Here is a 19,837-nt window from a genome sequence, read left to right as displayed (position 1 = left end):
TTTGTGAAATGGAGCGCATTAACAGCAAGATGATGATGGATTACTTTGGCTAGGCAAAGCGGAAGATGGGGCTTGGTTAAAGTATGTAGTATTCATAAAATATGAATAGTGAGTATTTTTAACTCACTCGCTGTCATTATTGACCTGTTATGTTTCACGATTTTTTTATCGGTATTAAAAATATATTACTTTTTTTTATTTTACGCAAAAATGGGAGAAATAACAATATGAAAAGGATAGGAAATCAAATTTGAAATATGACTTCATTCTAGGCAATGTTTGCTTTATTTTTATTTATTTATTCTTTTTATTTTTTTATTCCAAAATTATACCAGGTTTTAAATAGTTAATGATAAATTTCAAAAGTTCCTCAATGCTTTGAATTTTCTTTACAGTATTGGTTATAACGAATTTGCAATTTTATAAAGGAATGACTTCCATATACACTTTTTCAAAATTAAGTTACTTAAGAAACCAAATAATGACCTTCTTAATGTCAAAATCCATTGAATCAAACAGTTAAAATCATTCGTTAATAAAAAAAAATGAGACATATACTTACAATAAATATTTCAAAATATTTATTGTAATAAATAAAAAAAAATAAACAGAAGGGTGATTAACACTAAAGAGATTCGTAACTGTTGCAATTTCTTCAAGTTGGTACGAGATATGAGAATCCACTGTGACAGGTTGATGTAAAAAATGAAAATGGAAAATCATAATCTGGAAATAAACGCATTGAATATGATATTATATCACATACATAAATACTATTTAATACGGTGGTCCTGATAAGTCTCAACCTTTCTTTCGATAATTGTGTATTATTCATCGCGTTCTGATTTCTTTAGGTGCTGGCACGGCATTTCTCACCATCACAGTTAAAGGAACTTCTTTCGGTAGAAGAAGAGCAGAAGTGACAAATTCCAGAGGAACCTAGGAAATGAATGAATGGAAAAAGTGCTGTTTTCAAACCTTTATTGTTTCTATAATTTTTTAAACTTCATTTATTAATATTTAACATTAATTTAGTACTTAATTCTTTTAATTAATTTTTTTTTAAAATAATTTTTAAAGAGTTTATCAGTTTCTACTTTTATTAGAAACTGATAAACTTTTTAGTAGAAACTTTTGTTTTACAAAAAGTGAAAAAAAAATATTGTTGTTGGTAATCTATATTTTGCTTTTTGGCATTTGGACTATTGATTTAATTAATATAATTCTAAATTGCATGATTATGCTAATATACCCATACTCATTTCTACTGTAACTTTTCTAGTTATTATTATTATTATTATTAGTAGTAGTAGTAATAGTACGGAGGCAATAGTAAGATTCCTTATAACAGAGAAAATGTTTTTCATACCTTATCTTAAATTGGTTCAATGTTAATGCACTCTCCACCTCATTTGGAAATAAATTCCACTCACCAATCACTTTCCTTGCAAAAAAGTCATTCCACATTCTCTTATGTACCACACCTTTATACAACTTCTAAGAAATGCCTCTTGTCTCTATTCTCCATCCCTCCTTCAACCCTTTGAAAAACATCCTGAGTATCAATTTGATAGTCCGAGCGGTTATCCTAGTGGCTGTGCGCTTCGCAACCATATGTCTGGGGAAGGAGTGTCCTAGGTTCGATTCGCGTCCGTGATGTGAGGAGCTCGAGGATTGAGCTTCCTCAGCCATAACCAAGATAGCCAGTCTTGGGCGCGCGCAGTAGGGTTTCCCCCAGTTTAGCTGGGGTTTTTTCATCCCGCAAGCATGCAAACCCGACCCCTTGAACACACACGGACTACAGTAATGAATATCCCCCCCCAAATAGGGTTGTAGCAGAGGAGTGGCGTGCCGGCTGCATTATTTCGCCATGACTCCTCATTAGGAGGAGACCCTACCCGTCTGAATCAGATGGAAAGGAGAGATAGATAGATATATAGATCTATTTTATAAGCACCCCTTAGCAATTTATGTTTCAATCATATCCCCTCTTCTGCCTATTGACAAGCGCCTGTAATTTACATTCTCTCAACCTGTCTTCATAGTCAGTATTTCACTATCCCGACATTGCTTTTGTTATTTGCCTCTGAACGTTTATCAGAGCTTACTTCTCACCCAGGAAGCAGATGACCGAATCTATGCACATACTGGCATTTCTTTGTGCTATGATTATCAACTTTGCAATATGTCCCTTGAAATTTAATTCTTTATATACGATATCAAAAGATCTCTAGCTTTCCCCCACCTTCTGTAATACAACGTCTCCAATATGATACTTGCATGGATGTCAATTTAACATGTTGATGTTAAATTGACATCCCCCAGTTAGCCCACATAGCCACTTTATTCAAATCATCCAAATGTTCGTTTCCTCCTCTCCCAGGAGACCCATTAACGGATCCTATAAACATTTTATTATTTACGTCACTATATCCTATTCTCATCATTCGTATTAGCAAAATCGAACTGTCATTGTAGAACTTTATTTCTTTTATGCTTTAAGATTGTTTCAAATTAAAACTGTATCACTTAACAATAATTGTTGGAATATTACTTGTAAATGCTCTCAAAATGATTTTCATACTGAGAACTTACGGAATAAACTGAAATACTTTTCTAGTTCCTGCACTTCAGTTTATTCCCCTACGTAAGAGATAAAATTCAAACATCAACAATACTTACTGATCATCAAATACATATCCAGCATGCAGAAAGGTATAGTTTAAAGCAACCAGCAGACAATAAAATAAATGGATATAAAATCAGCAACAACCTCGGGAATGGCAAACCCGAGGTACCTGATGCTGGACAATGCCTTACTTCATGTAATATGCATCTGTTATATTATCTGTAGACTGGTCCCTCCCCTTCTTTCTTTGCTGCTTTCTTCTCTTCTTGTTCCTTACCCCAAATGCTATTAGAGTATTCGAAGGCTAGGGGTTAATGTTTCCTATCTTGCTATGTCATTTCGCCTACTGCAGCCACCGAAGGGGACAAGCTAGCCCCAGTAGGTACCGGTCCCAAGCCAGGATAAAACGGTGAATGTTGGAAGTATAACGAGAAGGGGAAGAGAGGGGTGTCAGACATGATGAGGAAGAGGAAGTTGGACATTTTATTCATGCAGTAGACAAGGTGGAAGGGAGAAAAGGCGAAGGAACTAAGAGAAGGGTATAAAGTGTTCTACTCTGGAGCGAATAAAGAGGGAAGAAATGGTGTCGGAATTGTGGTGTGTGGCAGAATGAAGGGCGAAGTACTGGAAGTGGGTAGGAGAATGATAGGATCATGCGAATGAAACTGGGTCTTGGAGAAGAGCAACTGATCGTCTTATGGGTGCGTCCCCCAAGTTGACTGTACAGCAGAAGAGGAAGATGAATTCTGGAAAGTGCTAGATGAAGTAATGAGAGAACTGGAAGAAAACGAGATGTTGATTGTCGGAGGAGACTTGAACGGACATATAGGAAGGCAGAATAGGGACTGTGAAAAGGTGCATGGTGGCTATGGAGTGGAAATGATGAACCAGGAAGGAGAGAGGATTTAAGACTTACTGCAAAGTCCAAAATCTAATTGTGAACTCCGATTTCTGTAAGAGGGAAGGGCATTTGATAACATTTAGCAATAACAGGTCAGAGATTGAGTACATTTTCACTAGACTTTAAAATAAAAACTTTAAAATAAAGTCTAAGATAAGAACATTTGGAAGCCATGGGAGGAAAACAATTAAGTGGTTTCTCTTAAAAGAAGAGAGTATGACGAACCGTTTTAGAGAGAAGGGGTTAGAGAGGATTTGGGATGGACTAGAAAGTGTACAAGATTGGTGCAGACATAATTCAACAGCAATTCTAAGCTGTGCAATTGAAGTGCTTGATGAAATATCCACAAAGATTAGAGAGCAGAAAGCGGGTTGGTGGTGGAATAATAATGTACAAGAAGCAGTGACGGCTAAGAGAAAGGCAAGGTATAAGTGGGACGAGTAAAGAGTGGAAGAGGACAGAGAGGAGTACAGAGAGAGAAAGAGAAATCGAGAAGCCAAGAGAGTTGTTGAACAGACGAAGGCCATGGCATATCAAGACCTTTATGATCAATTAGAAACAAAGGAAGGACAGAGAAAGATTTATCGATTGGCAAAATGTAGAAATAAGGCATCAAGGAACATCTTACATGTGAGGCAGATCAAAGACTCTGGAGGAAAGGTATTAAATAGGGATGTGGATATAAGAAACAGATGGAGAATATACTTTTAAGGGCTTTTGAATGAAGAAAATGCAAGGACTCACAGTGAAGATGGGGAACCTTATGAGGGGATGGTGCAGAACATTAGTAGAGTGGAAGTGAAGATAATGAAGAATGGAAAATCGGCGGGCCTTACAGGATCCCAGTGGAGGCATGGAAGGCACTGGTGGAAGAGGGAATTGACCTATAGTGGGACCTGTTAATAAAAGTTTGCAACATGAAAATATACCCGAGGAATGTAGGAAAAGTACTATTGTCCCATCTACAAGAGTAAAGGGGATGCACAAGACTGTACGAATTACAGAGGAATAAAGTTGATGTCCCACACAATGAAAATCCTAGAGAGGGTTCCTGATGGAAGAATGAGGAAGGAAGTGCAGATTGCAAAGGAGCAATTTGGCTTCATGCCTGGTCGATCGACGACAGATGCCATCTTTGGGTTACGACAGTTGATGGAAAAGTTTCGAGAGAAGCAACAGGAGTTACATCTGGTATTTATTGATCTGTAGAAAGCGTATGAGAGAGTGCCAAGGCAAGAAGTCTGTAGGTGTCTGAAGGAGAAGAAGGTACAGGAGAAATATGTCAGGCTGGTGCAGTAGATGTACAAAAATGTGAAGACAAGAGTTCGGACCTGCCTGAGATAGACAGAAACTTTTCCAATGACAGTTGGCTTGCATCCAGGGACAGCATTAAGCCCATTCCTGTTTAATATTATGATGGAGGTGGTAGCGGAGGAGGTTAGAGAAGACGTGCCTTGGACTATGTTGTATGCAGAATCAAGAGAAGAAGTGGCAGCGAAACTAGAAAGTTGGAGGAAAGTACTGGAAGTGAGAGGTATGAGACTGAGCAGACGTAAGGCAGAGTATATGTGTTGCAAAGTGGATGGCAGCCAGGAGACAGATCTGGAGCTGGAAGCAAATGTCATCAGGAAGGTCAGTGAATTTAGATACTCAGGTTCAACAATGAATGAGGATTGGGAGGCTGAGAAGGAAGTGGGATGCAGGATACAAGCAGGATAGAGGAACTAGAGAGAGAGATGGCTTATCGCATACACGGAGTGTATGCGATAAGAGGGTGCCGATCAATCTAAGTGGCAAAATCCACAGGACAGTAGTGAGACCAGCTATTACGTATGCTATGGAAACTGTGGCCCTGAGGAAAAATAACATCAGTAGGATGGAGGCAGCGGAGATGAGAATGCTTATGTGGATGTGCGGTGTGACCAGAAAGGATCATCTGAGAAATGACTATGTAAGGGAAACGGTGAAAGTTACGAACTTAGAGGCAAAGATACAGGAGGCAAGGTTGAGATGGTTTGGTCATGTGATGAGGAGGGAGGCAGAGTATGTGGGAAGAAAGATCATGCAGATGGATGTGCAGGGGAGGAGGAAATGCGGGAGGTCAAAGAAGGGATGGAGGGAGATGGTAGAGGAGGACTTGAGGATGAAGAACTTAGATGTGGCTGCAGCCCAAGACAGGAGGTTGTGGAGGAGACTCACTACAAACAGCGATGCTACTTAAGTGGGAAAAGCTGCAGAAGAAGAAGATATAAAATCAACAACATATATACCATTTAGTAACGATTACAAAATATGAAATGTGTATTACTGGGCTAGAAATAGAATTGATTAACCAGGCTTGCCTTCGTCTCAGGGCATATACAGAGAATCTCACAATCGTCTCATACAGAGAATCCCACATGGTGTAACACCTATGTTAGACACAGTTTTATTTCCATTAATGCGAATCTCATGGCAAGGCAATGCTTTTGGTCCTACTCCAAATGGTAAATAATAAACGGATGTCGTTTGGCTTTGTTTTAGGGCTCAAACCTATAAATGATTTTAGAAAAACAGTTTCTATTTTTTCAAAATTTTGGCTAATTTTGACAAATTTAGGAGATATATGAAAAGAGTTAACCTCCTGAGCGGCTTTCCTGGAATTTTTTTTGAAACTCATTACAGAGTTAATCTATTTTAGATGTAGGCAGCAGGAGTTTTTCTTCAAAAAAAAATGGTGTTCAGACTCTCAATTCTCAGGAGAATTGATATAAAAACATAGAAAGTAAATCGAATAAATTTATTCGATTTACTTTCTTGATATTGGCTAAGTTAAGAGGCAAAGACCAGCCTTCTATATATTTGCAAAACGTTTGGGCTAAAAGCATTTTATCTATTTCTCCTGCTTAATAAAAATATGTTGGGGAATTCATTTATTTTTATGACTAGAGTACATGACATTTGTTATAATGGAATATTTATAGTATTAGAAAATGTAAAATTACATTTTTACACTATGTTGGTTTAGACTAAGAAAGTGGGACATAATGATGAATCGACAAGTACGTTCTTCCACTCGCCATTGGTAAGTTGATTTTGTCAGCTGGCAAGTAGCTGCAGACTGCAGAAGCAATCAAGGCTACAAGACCACTATGTTATTTCAATTAATTGAGTATAATCTTTTAGCCAGTTTGTCTGTTTTACAACCGCCCTGGATGGCTGAGTGGTTAGCTCATCCGCTCTTCATCCAAAGTCCCGCCTGGGGCATAGTTGTTTGTGATTATTTTTCACTTTTTTCTCACACACGGATATGTACTGCCTCCTCCCCCGTCAGACTCTGCGACAAGCCGGTTAGGATCTCTTGTAAAGTCGCATTAAGGGAAAATAGCAGATACTACATTTAGCTAGAAAGAAGAAGTCGATTTTTCAGTGCGAAAACATGAATTAACTAAATGGAACTGGAAGAGACATCATCATTCAATATCAGTATGATATTGAATAGCTCACCTTCACTTGAAAAGCATTCATTAATCTTCACTTAGAAAGGTTCATTGTGAGTTAGATAATTCAAAACCAGATCTTTCAATTAGAAGAGAAATATCAAGGTCGTATTCATGTAACTGCGCAACGGAGCGACTCATTTCCTTCAGAAATTTGCGTTTCTGAAAGAGAGGGTAAAAAAAAGTTTTTTCTTTAACCAGATAAAAAACAGAGCAGGTTTTTGTCAGGGCCAATCGGAAAGATCGTTTTTCCTCCTCGAAAGTCCAGGTTTTCATATTCAATCAGACAAACTGGGCAGGAGAAATAAAGCTATTGCATACAAAAATCGCTTATGTGCATAAGGATAACCACTTTATCATAGAATCATTGTTACGAAATCCAAGGATACTTGGAAAATCGTAGGCGCTTAAATGCCTGTAAGAATGAATATTAAAACAAAATATGTATATTCATTTTTAATATACATTTTAATGTGTGTGTATATATATATATATTAAGGATACCAACTAATTTTATATATATATTTATATTAAAGATACCAGGTAATTTTATAAACTTTTTTTTTTTGTACTTCTTCTCCCAAGTAAGCAAAACAGTTTTGCTTATCTAAAGCACTACCTTTAGATAAGTAAAACTTAACTGTTTTGCTTATCTAAAGGTAGTGCAAGTCTAAAGTTTTGTTTTGCAAGTCTAAAGGTAGTGCAACGCCAGGGCAACTCGTTGTAAAGGTGGATAAAGTTCTGATCACTATTCTTAGTATTTCCCACAATGTAAAACACATCTCACTAAGAGATGTATACTGTTATACATTATGGGTAGGGGGGGGTCACTACCCAGACCGGTTTCAACCTATTTTTGAGGTCTCCTCAGTTAGTAGCTAGACCCTGAAATACCAAGGTTTTCTCCTTATAAGGACAGGCTTAAAGGGGCGAAGCAAGAATGCTTTTCATCTTCCCCGTCATCTGTAGAGGACAGTGTAGGGATAAAGTGTTATTGAGGTATTAAAGCTCTGATCATGGCAAGAGGGTAACAGCAATAGCCGAGCCTCAGTTAGAACTTCATTGGCTATAGCATTGCCATCCATTACCCTTCATTGGTATTAATCACCGCATCTCACAGTCTCCCACCATGACATGTCGAATTCAACCAAGGTTTTTAGTAATACAGAGCCTTATCAATTTTACCTATACAAGTTGCTACAAGGTGCTTTTACTTTGAATAAGAAACTCTGGATGAGATGAAGATATGAAAATTTTTTATCTTGGGGATAATATATATTAAGGATACTAAGTAATTTTATAAGGAGTAAAAAAAAACCAAGTTTATGATATATATATATATATTGTGTGTGCGAAAAGTTTTTTACCTTGGGGATAATATATATTAAGGATACCAAGTAATTTCATATAACTTGTTTTTTTTTTTACTCCTTATAAAATTACTTGGTATCCTTAATATATATTATCCCGAAGGTAAAAAACTTTTCACACACACAATATATATATATATATATATATATATATATATACGAGTTTTAGTTTTGGGAACAGATAGAAGTCAGAGGGAGCCAAATCTAAGGAATAGGGTGGGTGTTCCAGCAATTCATGGCGCAGACCTCTTAATTTTCCCATTGCCAAAACACCTTTGTGGGCAGGTGCATTGACCTGATGAAAGGTGATTTTTTCTTTTCCAAACCGGATCTCTTCTCGCCTAGTCTGGTTAAAATAACGGATAATATTCGTTATTGTTATTGGTTATTGTTTTACCCCTTTCAAGATAATTAATAAGCAAAATGCCTTTAGCATCCCCAAACACCGATGCCATGGCGTGTCCTGCTGATGGAACCGACGTTGTTTTCTTTGGCGCTGAACAACCGGCATCTCTCTTCATACTCAGTATTCCACAATCCCGATATCATTTTTAACACAGGACGGAGGGCGGTGCTCCCGCGCTACAACACTCGCTTATTTATTCCTAGAAGGATGAAATCACCGTACTCTTATAACGGGACACCAACCGTACGCTGCACGCGCGCCATTTCGAACGTGAGCGTCCTCAGTTGTCTAAAAGACATGAAAAGGTTCGAGAGGAGCAGATCTTTTGGGCAAGGATTTGCACTTTGTGATATTTCCCATCCGAACGTCGTAGACTACGTTACGAGGTTCCAGTCGGTGTGTGGCAGCATCGGATCGTCTCATTGAGTAAGAGATGTGGAGAGGCAGGAGCAGAAAGTCGACCTTTATCCAAAACGAGTTTAATTTTTCCTCTTACCTGACCCGAAATGAAGGCAAAGGCGACTTTTTTGTTCGTTTGTTTGTTTGTTTTTTTGCCAGGGTTGGCTGTTTTAGTTTGGCAAGCGCCGTGCCGTCGACGCGCTAGTACGCTAATATGTTGTTCAAGATGCTTGCTTAACTGTGCGGCGTGAGCCATTGGGGAGGAGGGAAATATGCCTTTGGTCCGTCCACGGACGGTTGTCGGTGTTGCCATAAGAAATGCTGATTCCTGTTTCTATTAAATATTAAACGTTTTGACCGAATGACTGCTGTGAGGCACGGTTTGGCTTAACGTCGCTAGTCCTCGTCAAAAGCGAAACTACAATTACTACTGCATGTTTTTCTTAGCTGAATATTCATTTAACAAATTTTATCAAAATAACGATACTTCATACATCTTTTATTACACTTTTAATTAAAAAACAATATCCTTTGTATACGAAAATCATGTAAAGATATTTAAATATACCTGCATGGACCCATTAACAGGCCCCCTTAAAAAAAATTTAAACATGTATATAAAACTCGTTTTAGACTACCATTAACAACACATGGTAACTTCAAATGTACATTCTTTTATTACAGGATTGCAACATTAAAATGTTGAAAATTTTTGCTGTTTAGTTTATCTGGTCTTAATAACAGAACTTGCTAACGGTTTATCCGTCCCTGACTTGGGCAGTCACAGATATAGGTATGCACTTTTACGTTTTTAGTGATGAACATTTCCATCAAGTAATCCCACTTCCTCATTGGATTTTTCAGTTCACTAGCACAAGAACTAGAATATCGAAGTTTCTTAATTTCAGAAAGCAACTGTTTTTATAAATTTATCAAAATTTATCACAATTTATCAAAATCTTGTTCTGATGAGGTCTGTTCCACAAGCATTTTGATTAGTAAACCTTGCGTCATTAGGAACACTCATTACTGATCCCTTCTTAGTGGAAATATTAGAAGATTTTTTAACCTTTTTGTAATTGAAAGGTAAGCAACTTTTGCTCTGGTTCGAATTTGCCTTTTAATTGATTCCTAAGAGAAACTGCGAGCATTATTGTGATACGCTTCTGCTAGTTATTTTTATCCCATCTGAATGTGTAATAATTAATTAATCGGAGTATTTAATATCGGCAAGCTTAGAGAGGAGTTAAAGGTGAGTTAGAGATGATAATCCCCCTAAAATTCTGTATATTCGTGGTGTATTAACATGTAAACTGCCACATTTCCTTTCATCTACATAGTTTTGTACTAAGACTAAATGTTCTACTCATAAGCTTAATTTGTTTTCTCAACTTCTGTGAAGCTACTCTACTCCTTTCAGATAAAGTTTCAGTTTCTTTTTTTTATTATTGTCATAGAGGAGATAAACCTCTGTATTATGCCCATAAAATTGATCTATGTCTTCTTATCGTACATTAGGATTAAGATATTTGAAGTAAAAGAAGTCAGGACTGTTCAATAACATGGGTTTTACTCTGATCGAGCTGCATATAGCAGACCGAATAGAGAATAAAGCTGTAGAAAAGCTGCAAGTCTAAATCCTTGCACTGACATACTTGAGGAAATTAATTTCAAAAATTTATTCGTTCTCTCACATCGAGAATTGCACCGATGTTAGTGTGGAGATGTGAATATTTCCGTAATATGTAAGAACTTACATATACTTAGAAGCAATTCTGATGTGAAGTTTTGGATCGACATTAGTTAAGAACCACTCAGGAAAAAATACAAAAGTTTTCAGCAAAATATCGAGCCAAAGTTTCTGCGCGTTTCGATGAGTAAATGCTTCAGGAAAGCAATATAACCTCTACAACAAATATCTGACCTCTTTCAGTTGTGTCGAGGCATCAACTGTCTCAACAGAAATGTACTAAAATGACCTAACTGGCAGGTCCACAGACTGAAAAGTTGCCTTCCCTGAGAATGGATTCCTTAGCTGACAAGTATGACAAGATTTGACATCGTTCTTAACATCATATTTTACCGTTGACCAACACACTTCTTCAATTCTAGATAGCCTTTTAATATATAAGTTGACCTGCCAAGGGGAAGCATGATACTGATTCATGATCCAAAGTATCAAATTAAAGTCTATAACTTCTCTTGAGTGATATTCTTACCTATTCTAGCATAAAGTAATTTATACTACTGCTCAAGAAAAAAAACTCTGGTATAAAAGGTAGTTAATCAAATGGATGATCAGCATTCTGAAGGCTTCTTTCCCAAAATGGATCCTGATGTTGAGCATTTTTGATTTCATCAGAATTCCACTCTTCCGAAGTTGGCTCCTTCATAAAAGATTTGGAGGTGAAACAGTAACAGAACTGATATCCACATTTTTTCGCACAGCATAAGCATGTTTTATGATTTAAGAGAACAAATAAGATTTTATGACTTACGAGAACTGGAAGAAAACCTGCTGGCGGTTTCATAAGGCTACATTTGCGTTTTCCTCCCAATAGTAACAATACCAGGAAGTAATTTATTCCTATGCTCCATTGCATACAATGCATGTTTTACATATGGCTTCCAAGTAGTAATTAACATTTACATTTCTAATTTTGTATAAATATTAATATTTACATTTCCAATTATGTATTAATATTCATATTTATATTTATATTTCTACATCTATATGTACATATTCCGACTTTTACATCTATATTTATATTTATATTTTTATATATACATATATTTGCACTGTATAATTCATACAATATCAGTAATTTATGTTACTTTACAACTGGTAGTTGATCTTATTGGCAAATTTAATTAATTCTGGGTAATACTTTTCGATAGGTTTCAGTTTTGACACTGGCCACTTGTCTCCAGAAGTAATCACGTGTTGCATTAGGGGCATGCGAGTGGAGTCCAGTAGCTCATAGTCGTAAGTATGTGGTCAACAGTCTGTTGAAGGTGTGAACTGCAAATACAGGATGGTGATTGTGTAAGAAGTGATGGTGTAAGAAGTGTCTTAGTTTTCTTTGTTCCGTTAGTAGCATTGAGAAACCTCAAGAAATGGCGTGTGTTTTTCAGCTGGAGTCTGCTTCTGATGCTAGGAAATGTTTTTGTTGTTGATGTTTTTGATGTTTTCCATTCTTTTTCCCACAAGTCTAGGTTTATTTCTTCTGCAAGTGTTTTTATAGCAGATTTCTAATACCTTGTAACTTGTTTCAAGCCGTTCGTTTCTAGCCGCCTCTTTAGCAAACTCAACAGCTCTCTCGTTTCCTGCTACACCAGTATCCCCGTTCACCTAGCAGAACTTGATTTCCCATCCCATTATAGTGAGATTCCAAACAGCTTTCTTGTCTGTTCTATTAACGCTATATGGTTGTTCTGGTTGTTATGCCGTCTATAGTGCTTCTACTGTCACCGTAAATTGTTGCTATCTTTTGATTAAAGGTGTTGACTTGTAATTCCTGGAGATATGTAAGTGGATGAACTATAGCAAGTTGTTCTGCATGGTTGTTGGAACAGAGAGGATGTAGTCTAGCGCAGCGTTCTTTTATAATAGTCTACTTGTTATATGCAATGAAAGAACAGCCGACAATCCCTCCGGTTTTGATTCCGTCAACGTATATATGGAATTCGTCACTTTCAGAGCTTTCCTTCTCCTAAATATTTGTTTTCTTTGCTGGGTGAGGCCATTTACTGTAGTGAAACGGACGTCCGTAGCAATTTGGATCAATGTTGGAATTTCCGTTATATCTTCCGGAAGTGACTTCGTATATATGAGATAATTCTTGTATTTTCAGGCAGATCGGTGTTCGGTGATAGAGCTGCAATAACGCAAGCTGCCTCGAACAATATTGTCCTGTATCCTTTAATTATACGTATGGCTATAAGGCGTTGAACTTTGTTTAGCTTTTGTCGATTTTTCTTTGATTTTAGTGAATGTTTCCAGGCAGATGCAGCATAACATGTTAATGGTAGTTTTCTGCGTTCGTTGGCCTAATCCCCACTTAATCCTGGCCGACTTCGCTAAAAGGTTTACAGTTTGTAAGCTTTTTTCGGCAACATATGAGATGTGCTTGTTGAAGGTAAATCTTTCATCTATTTTTTACTACTAGGTATTTTAGCTCACTGGCTAGAGAACGTCTCCTCCATTTAGGAAGACCGTAAGAGGTTGTTTTGATTTTTTTACGTGAGATGTGGAGTACTTTAGAGCTTGCTGCTGTTGAATGTGATCTTGAGATCTATGTGTGTGTGTATGTGTGTGTGTGTGTGTGTGTGTGTGTGTGTGTGTGTGTGTGTGTGTGTGTGTGTGTGTGTGTGTGTGTGTGTGTGTGTGTGTGTGTGTGTGTGTGTGTAAATAAACTAAACATATAGAAAAAATAGTATATTAGAAAAATTAGTGACCCTTCTCCTGACTGAGTCACATTCATAACCTTAAAATATTGGGTCCTTCGTCATTAAACACAATATCTGAGATGCTAACACATTTTAACCAGAGACCTAACAAACGTAACAGAGCTTACAAAATATTGGTATTCAAAGTGCGAGACACTTTTTTCATCAATCCGTAAAGTCTTTAAAGGAAATCATAGCATAAAATTTCCTATCACACAAAACCACGCATGACGACAGCGAGAAGTTATCCACTTAAGTACTGTATAAGGTATCATGTAAACATTTCTTGAAATTGTTGTAGATGTTTCTTGATGGACATTTACATACGTTCGTGTTATTTTCTTTTCTGCTTTACATTGGTTAACTTTTATTTTATTTAAGGTTTATCCATATGATGTTCAACTTATTTTATTTAATAAAATATGTTCTTTGCGTATTGAATTTAATCTCTTCAGAATGAAGACTTGATTTTATCTAACCACGAATTTTTTGCCTCACTTTACTTTGTGATAATTGAATATCATTATCACAAAGTAACTTTTTTCCTTTCACAAGTTTTTTTTTTTAACTGCGATATCCTTAGTCTTACATAACATGTTTATTGTTCCTTATCAAACCAACATTGTTTCATGACTTCTGTCGGTCAATTACAAGGGATAGTTTTAAGTAAACCAACTAATCTACATTTCGTTACTGTTAACTAAACCGCAATCTTATTTCAATAACTTGTTTCCTTCTTTCTCCAACCACCCTAAAATTACAAAGGGCCAATGGACTGATGGAAAATAGATAGATGCATTACATGTAATTATAATCAAATCTTTTGTGAACTGTGAATAAAATCTAAAAAATGTTTTTCAATGTTTGATGAAAGTATGTATATTGCTGAATAAATCTAAAGGTAATTCTTCCTTTATTTCATGATTTTCGAATTATAGCTTCTCCCTGATTGTTAAAATTCCAGTACAACATCCAAACTAGTGCGAATTACTCAAATTATAGTAACATTTTAGTGTTGTTGTTTAATCCATAATCCGAATAAAAATTACACACACACACACACACACACACACACACACACACACACACACACACACACACACACACACACACACACACACACACATAGATCTCAAGAATAATTCTTGAGATCTGTATGTGTATCTCAAGAATAATTCTAAATATTTCAATCATCTTTCTCATTTAAGATCATTATAATGATGATTTCGAATATGGGCTATTCCTTGTTTTTTAATGCATTGGCTTGTTCTGAGCTTTGTACTGTCTTTTTCCTCGGTAGATTTATGATTCATTATTTGTTTGGTTTATATATTCGTCTAAATAATCTATTCTGTTCTTTTCCATTCATTTTTTTTTCAATTTATTTTATATCCGTTATGGAAGTTTGGTTCATATAATGTTCTTTAGATTGCATTTAAAGCATATTTTAATTTTAGAAACAAAGAATAAATTAAATTCCCATACCTTATTACGTCTCTACATCACATTTCTCATTAAGTCTCATCGCTTTCTCCAGAAAACATGATCACCTCAAATTAAACAGGTGCATTCTCATTTTAACCTTCTGAATGCTTTTAAAGTGTGCCCTTTTTTTTCGGTAGCCACGACAGACTTTAGATAAATATGAATATACATTTCTCTTGATGTGAAACTATCACAACACAGTTGATATAAATTGCTAAATTTAAATCTTTAGAATGTTGAAATGTACAGTAATGATATTGGCATCTCTTCTCCGCCATCTCTGTGGGAACATATATCCATATACAAAAACAACCATGGGTTCAACGCCTGTAGGCGACTGATACCGTTTTGATATGATTTTTCCATTGCATTCTATTTTGTGCAAGACGACTCAGTTTGTGTACAGCGTTTCCGAACCATTTGATCAGGAAGGCCAAACAGAGAATAGGGCCTTCCTCTTTTGTTCTTTCCTTCAATTATCCCAAACAGCGGCGTTTTTAATTTCCTCTCATCGTTCATCCTACGTATATGGTCAAACAGACAGTTTCCTTTTGATTATTTTCTGGATTAGGTTATTTTGGGGTTGTATTCGTTTATATATTTCCTCATTGTTCACTTTCTGGATCCAATTTCTGGATATTTTCATGATCTTTTTATCAGCATCTTATTGTAGCAATCAGAAAAAGATACTCCGAAGTCTCGTCAGAGACGTGCACTTCAGAAATTTCGGATATCTTTCCTGACTACCAGTGAGAATTCTGAGTCCTCCAGACAGTGTAATTTTAAGTTATGGCATCTATGTAACTATATGATTCGCAAAAAGACCTACGTAGTTTTAAAAACTGCGCAGAGTTCGTCAACTTCCTATTAAAAAAAAACTTAAGGAAATTTTAATATTAAGTTGTGTACGTCTAATCGCAATACAACAAATTGTTATAATATCAGAATAAATTATGAATTGTTCATATTTATTCTGTCCTTCCAAAGGAAACCGGGATTTTTAATTTGCAACTAGTAAAATGGGCCGTAGAGCGCACCCGATTATAAATACACACTGTAGGATCTTACCACTCGTCCTCCTCGAGGCATGCATTCCATGATGTTTGTTTATTGTAAGAGATATATATCCGTCGTCAGTTTGCTTCCCAGATCTGCAAGAAGTTAGAGGATTTATAGACTGGAATTCTATGGAATTATTAAAATCCAGTGGCCATAGCGTAACATATGGAAGTTGCTATCATCGAGCTACTCTGAAATTATGCCGGTAACGTATCCCGGGCATTATCCTGCTTGAACACATCTGTGCCATATCCGTAGCCAGCCAGATCGGACAATGGACAGGTACTTTATAGCAGATGATGTCTCAGGATGTCAGGGTTCTAAGAGATTACCAGTAAACTTCCTCCTACATATGATACTGCCTCCTGTCTCTTTCTGCTGGACCATGATATAAGAGCGTGATTACTTTCCTTAAATATTTGATCCCTCCACCCACTGTCGACGCAGCATAGTTGGAACTGAACCTTTCGAAAATATTTATTTTTCAATCTTCAGTTGTCCAATGAAGCAGATGAAAAGTAGATATAGTTGTGGATGGTTAAGCGTAAACATTGGGCACCTTGAATGGGAGCTTACCTAGGAGACCCATATGGAGGAGATATGTTGTTGTATCGATCAGGCGTAGGCGACTATTTTGTACAACATCCTTTCACTTATGCTATATCTCAACTACATTAACCGTATAAAATGCTTGGAAAGAAGTCAACCAGCGCTACCATGGGCAGGATACATCGCGCCATGTAAAGAGTCACGAGCTATTAGCTGTCATAACTTGGAGGAATATGACGCTCAACTGTTTCTAGGTGAAATGGCTGCGAGTTTGAAAGAAGGGTTGTGATTAGATGCGATATTGCAGGCTATTTATTTGAAAACTTTGACCAATTGGACGATCCCAGTCAATAATTAGTGAAATGCTACGATACTTAATTGATAGGACTAATTCTCTACCCTTCCATTCAAATAGGATAATTTAGTTTTCTGAATGTTCATTTTTATTTTGTTTTCATTGAACCATGAAAGCAGGCTTAATAAATCAGATTCTTCGTTACGCTGGTCGGCATGCCGCCTGATGAGCAAATTATTGCCGTATTATCAGTTTAGTTGATTATGTTTCCTTTTACCTCCATTCAACGGAGGTCGTTTATATAGATCAGTGTTTCTTAAACTTCAGATATCCGCGTACCCCTTCTTAAATTTTCATTATTACCAAGTACCCCTAATTAATTAATTAAAAACAAATTCATTAATTAATTAAAAATAAATGCATTCATTAATTAAAAATAAATTCATTCATTAATTAAAAATAAATTCATTAATTTAAAATATTAATTAAAATTAAATATCTATTTTATTTGAATTTATATGTTCATTTAAACAAAAAATATGATTTATTTTTAAATTTTGGTTCTCTAGAGATATCAGACGACACACTCTTATCAATTTCATTTGATCCAGATGCAATATCAATGTTTTCTTGTTGCTTACAATTACTTGCGTTTGCTATATTGCTCTTTTTTGGCGGTTTTATAAATCCAATCTTTAACCAATGATCCATACGTAAGAATCTGAAAGCTAAAAAAAATATTGTATTTACTAACTTTGAGGAAACTAAGGTTTTCATAAAAAAATGAAAATAGTGCGACTTACCAAGAAGCTCCTACTCGCTATCACTACTTTTGGCATCGAGAACAGTTTCTTTGTGTGCATCGTCAAAGTCATCTACCCAAATAGCGTCATATTCTTTCCCATTATTTGAAGCAAAAATTACCAGTAATTTACAAGACTTGAGATATGTAGAGCAGTGAAGAACTGCATATGATTGGTGCAGTATTAACAAAAGATCGCGCGAACCAAAGACAAATTAGCATTTCGGCAGTTGAGTTGAAATGCTAATTCCCTTCAACCGAATTCCATAATATTATTCACTATATATTTCTTAGTTTTAACACGTTAACGACGGGGGTCGTGTCAAGCAAAACCATATGTTCCACCGGCAACATATGGTTTTGCTTGGTCTGCAGTTTCTGTTGGAGAGTGGGATGTGATTCATTAGTTAGTGCCGTTTTATTCCGGTTGTCTCTAATTGCACTGTTTGTTGAAAATTATAATGACTCCTTTAATTATACATAGCCGAAAATTGCCACGTACTCCCTAACGATCTTTCGCGTATCCCCGGGGGAACGCGTACCACACTTTGAGAAACACTGATATAGATAATAAAAAGTCTCAATGCTACTTACTTTTATCTGGAACTGAGCCTTGAGGAACATCAGTGTATGCTAATCAAGAATAATCAGTTTTATTTTCAAGAAACAAAAACTGCGATACAAATAAATGATTCGAACATGTACATTCCTTTTACGTTACTGGGAATATTTAATAAAAAAAAAAAACAATTTTAAATGTTGTGATAGCGACGAGGTCCTTTATGACCTTACAAGTAAATAGCATAACATCACAATATAACACTATGGTATCGGAATGGGAGTAAGCCTATTATCTCCCCGCTTGGAGGTCTGTAAAATCAAAGGGCAGAGCACATCGTTTATTTCCTTCAAAGTTGGTTGCAGGTCAGAAATGAATTAGAAGCAGTGTGTGTACAAAATATCCACATGGTTTATACGAGGCGAACCACGGGAGATCGTAGAGAAGTAAATCCAGTGTGAAAAATGATTAATTAGCCAAGAGACTAATAACACATTATTATTCTCTTGGCTGAAAGTGTTAGAAGCACACATTTCAAAACATGGAATGAGTAAAAACATTCTAATAAGCTTTTAAAATTTAACTGTTTGATCGAATGTACAATGTTTTCTTGTAGAAGTCTGAGATTGATATAAGTAGACTATAATTAATATTGGCACAACTTGTAGGAAAATTGCATCAGTTGCCACCGTACACTCCTAAAGGCTTATTTCCCACTTAATAATCGCATTTGCCAGAATTCACGGTAATTGCATTTAAACAAATACAATATATCGAGGAGTAAATCTAAGTCAGTTTAACAAAATGCAACCACTTTTGTAAAATTTTATGTTAGTGTTGACTGCCACATGTAAGCACCAATTGACGTTATTCAGAAGTGGGGAAAATGTACTTTTTGAAATATTTTATCCGCAAACTCATGATTTCTTTCATATTAGCTTCAATAAAGTTTCAATGAAGTGAAAACTTCATTGCGGATAAAATATTTAATACACACAGAAACTGAGAACAGAAAAATTCTACACCTCATTTAATGAAACTGCTGAAAAGGACTTCGGCATCCTACTTTTATCAAGGCTGCCAGGAGCCTTTATCAGGGCGTTTCACCTGAAGGTGAGTTAACCTGTCTCACACGAGGACGAAAGAATTTTTTCATCCCTGAAATTTGGGTTTTTCTTGCCAAAAAATAAGCGAATCGCATAGAAAAACACACGCAGTGATTTAAGGCCAGTTACTTAGGCCTTAATTCAAAATAACTCAAACAAATCCTATTTTCCTTTACCGCTGTGTTTTCTAACTGTGGTCGAACACTGGTATCCTTCAGAAGTTCGATGCGACTTCCAACCGCTGTTCTTCTAAATATAACAATACCAACAGATAAACATGCTCCACAAAGCTTTGTAAGTTTTTTTTTCTGATTCTTTACTCATGATTCCCATTTTATTATTTTTCGAG

The 19,837-nt window shown here is 36.1% G+C and overlaps 1 protein-coding gene across 1 annotated transcript in view; it reads right to left on the bottom strand.

Annotated features, from left to right (window-relative positions):
- Positions 1–805: 805 nt before the first annotated feature.
- LOC150095498 (cytochrome P450 3A8-like) overlaps positions 806–19,837 on the bottom strand; it is a 168,972-nt gene continuing 149,940 nt past the window's right edge. Inside the window, exon 14 of the mRNA XM_090410031.1 lies at positions 806–939. Within this exon, the coding sequence (XP_090266157.1) occupies positions 832–939 (108 nt within the window). The 3' untranslated portion in view covers positions 806–831. The remainder of the gene's footprint in view (positions 940–19,837) is intronic.

The sequence above is a fragment of the Typopeltis vanoorti genome, chromosome 20 (assembly GCF_054136105.1).
Source record: "Typopeltis vanoorti isolate ZY-2024b chromosome 20, IOZ_Tvanoo_1.0, whole genome shotgun sequence".
NCBI classification, from domain to species: Eukaryota; Metazoa; Arthropoda; class Arachnida; order Uropygi; family Thelyphonidae; genus Typopeltis; species Typopeltis vanoorti.
This window is presented reverse-complemented; position numbering and strand designations above follow the sequence as displayed.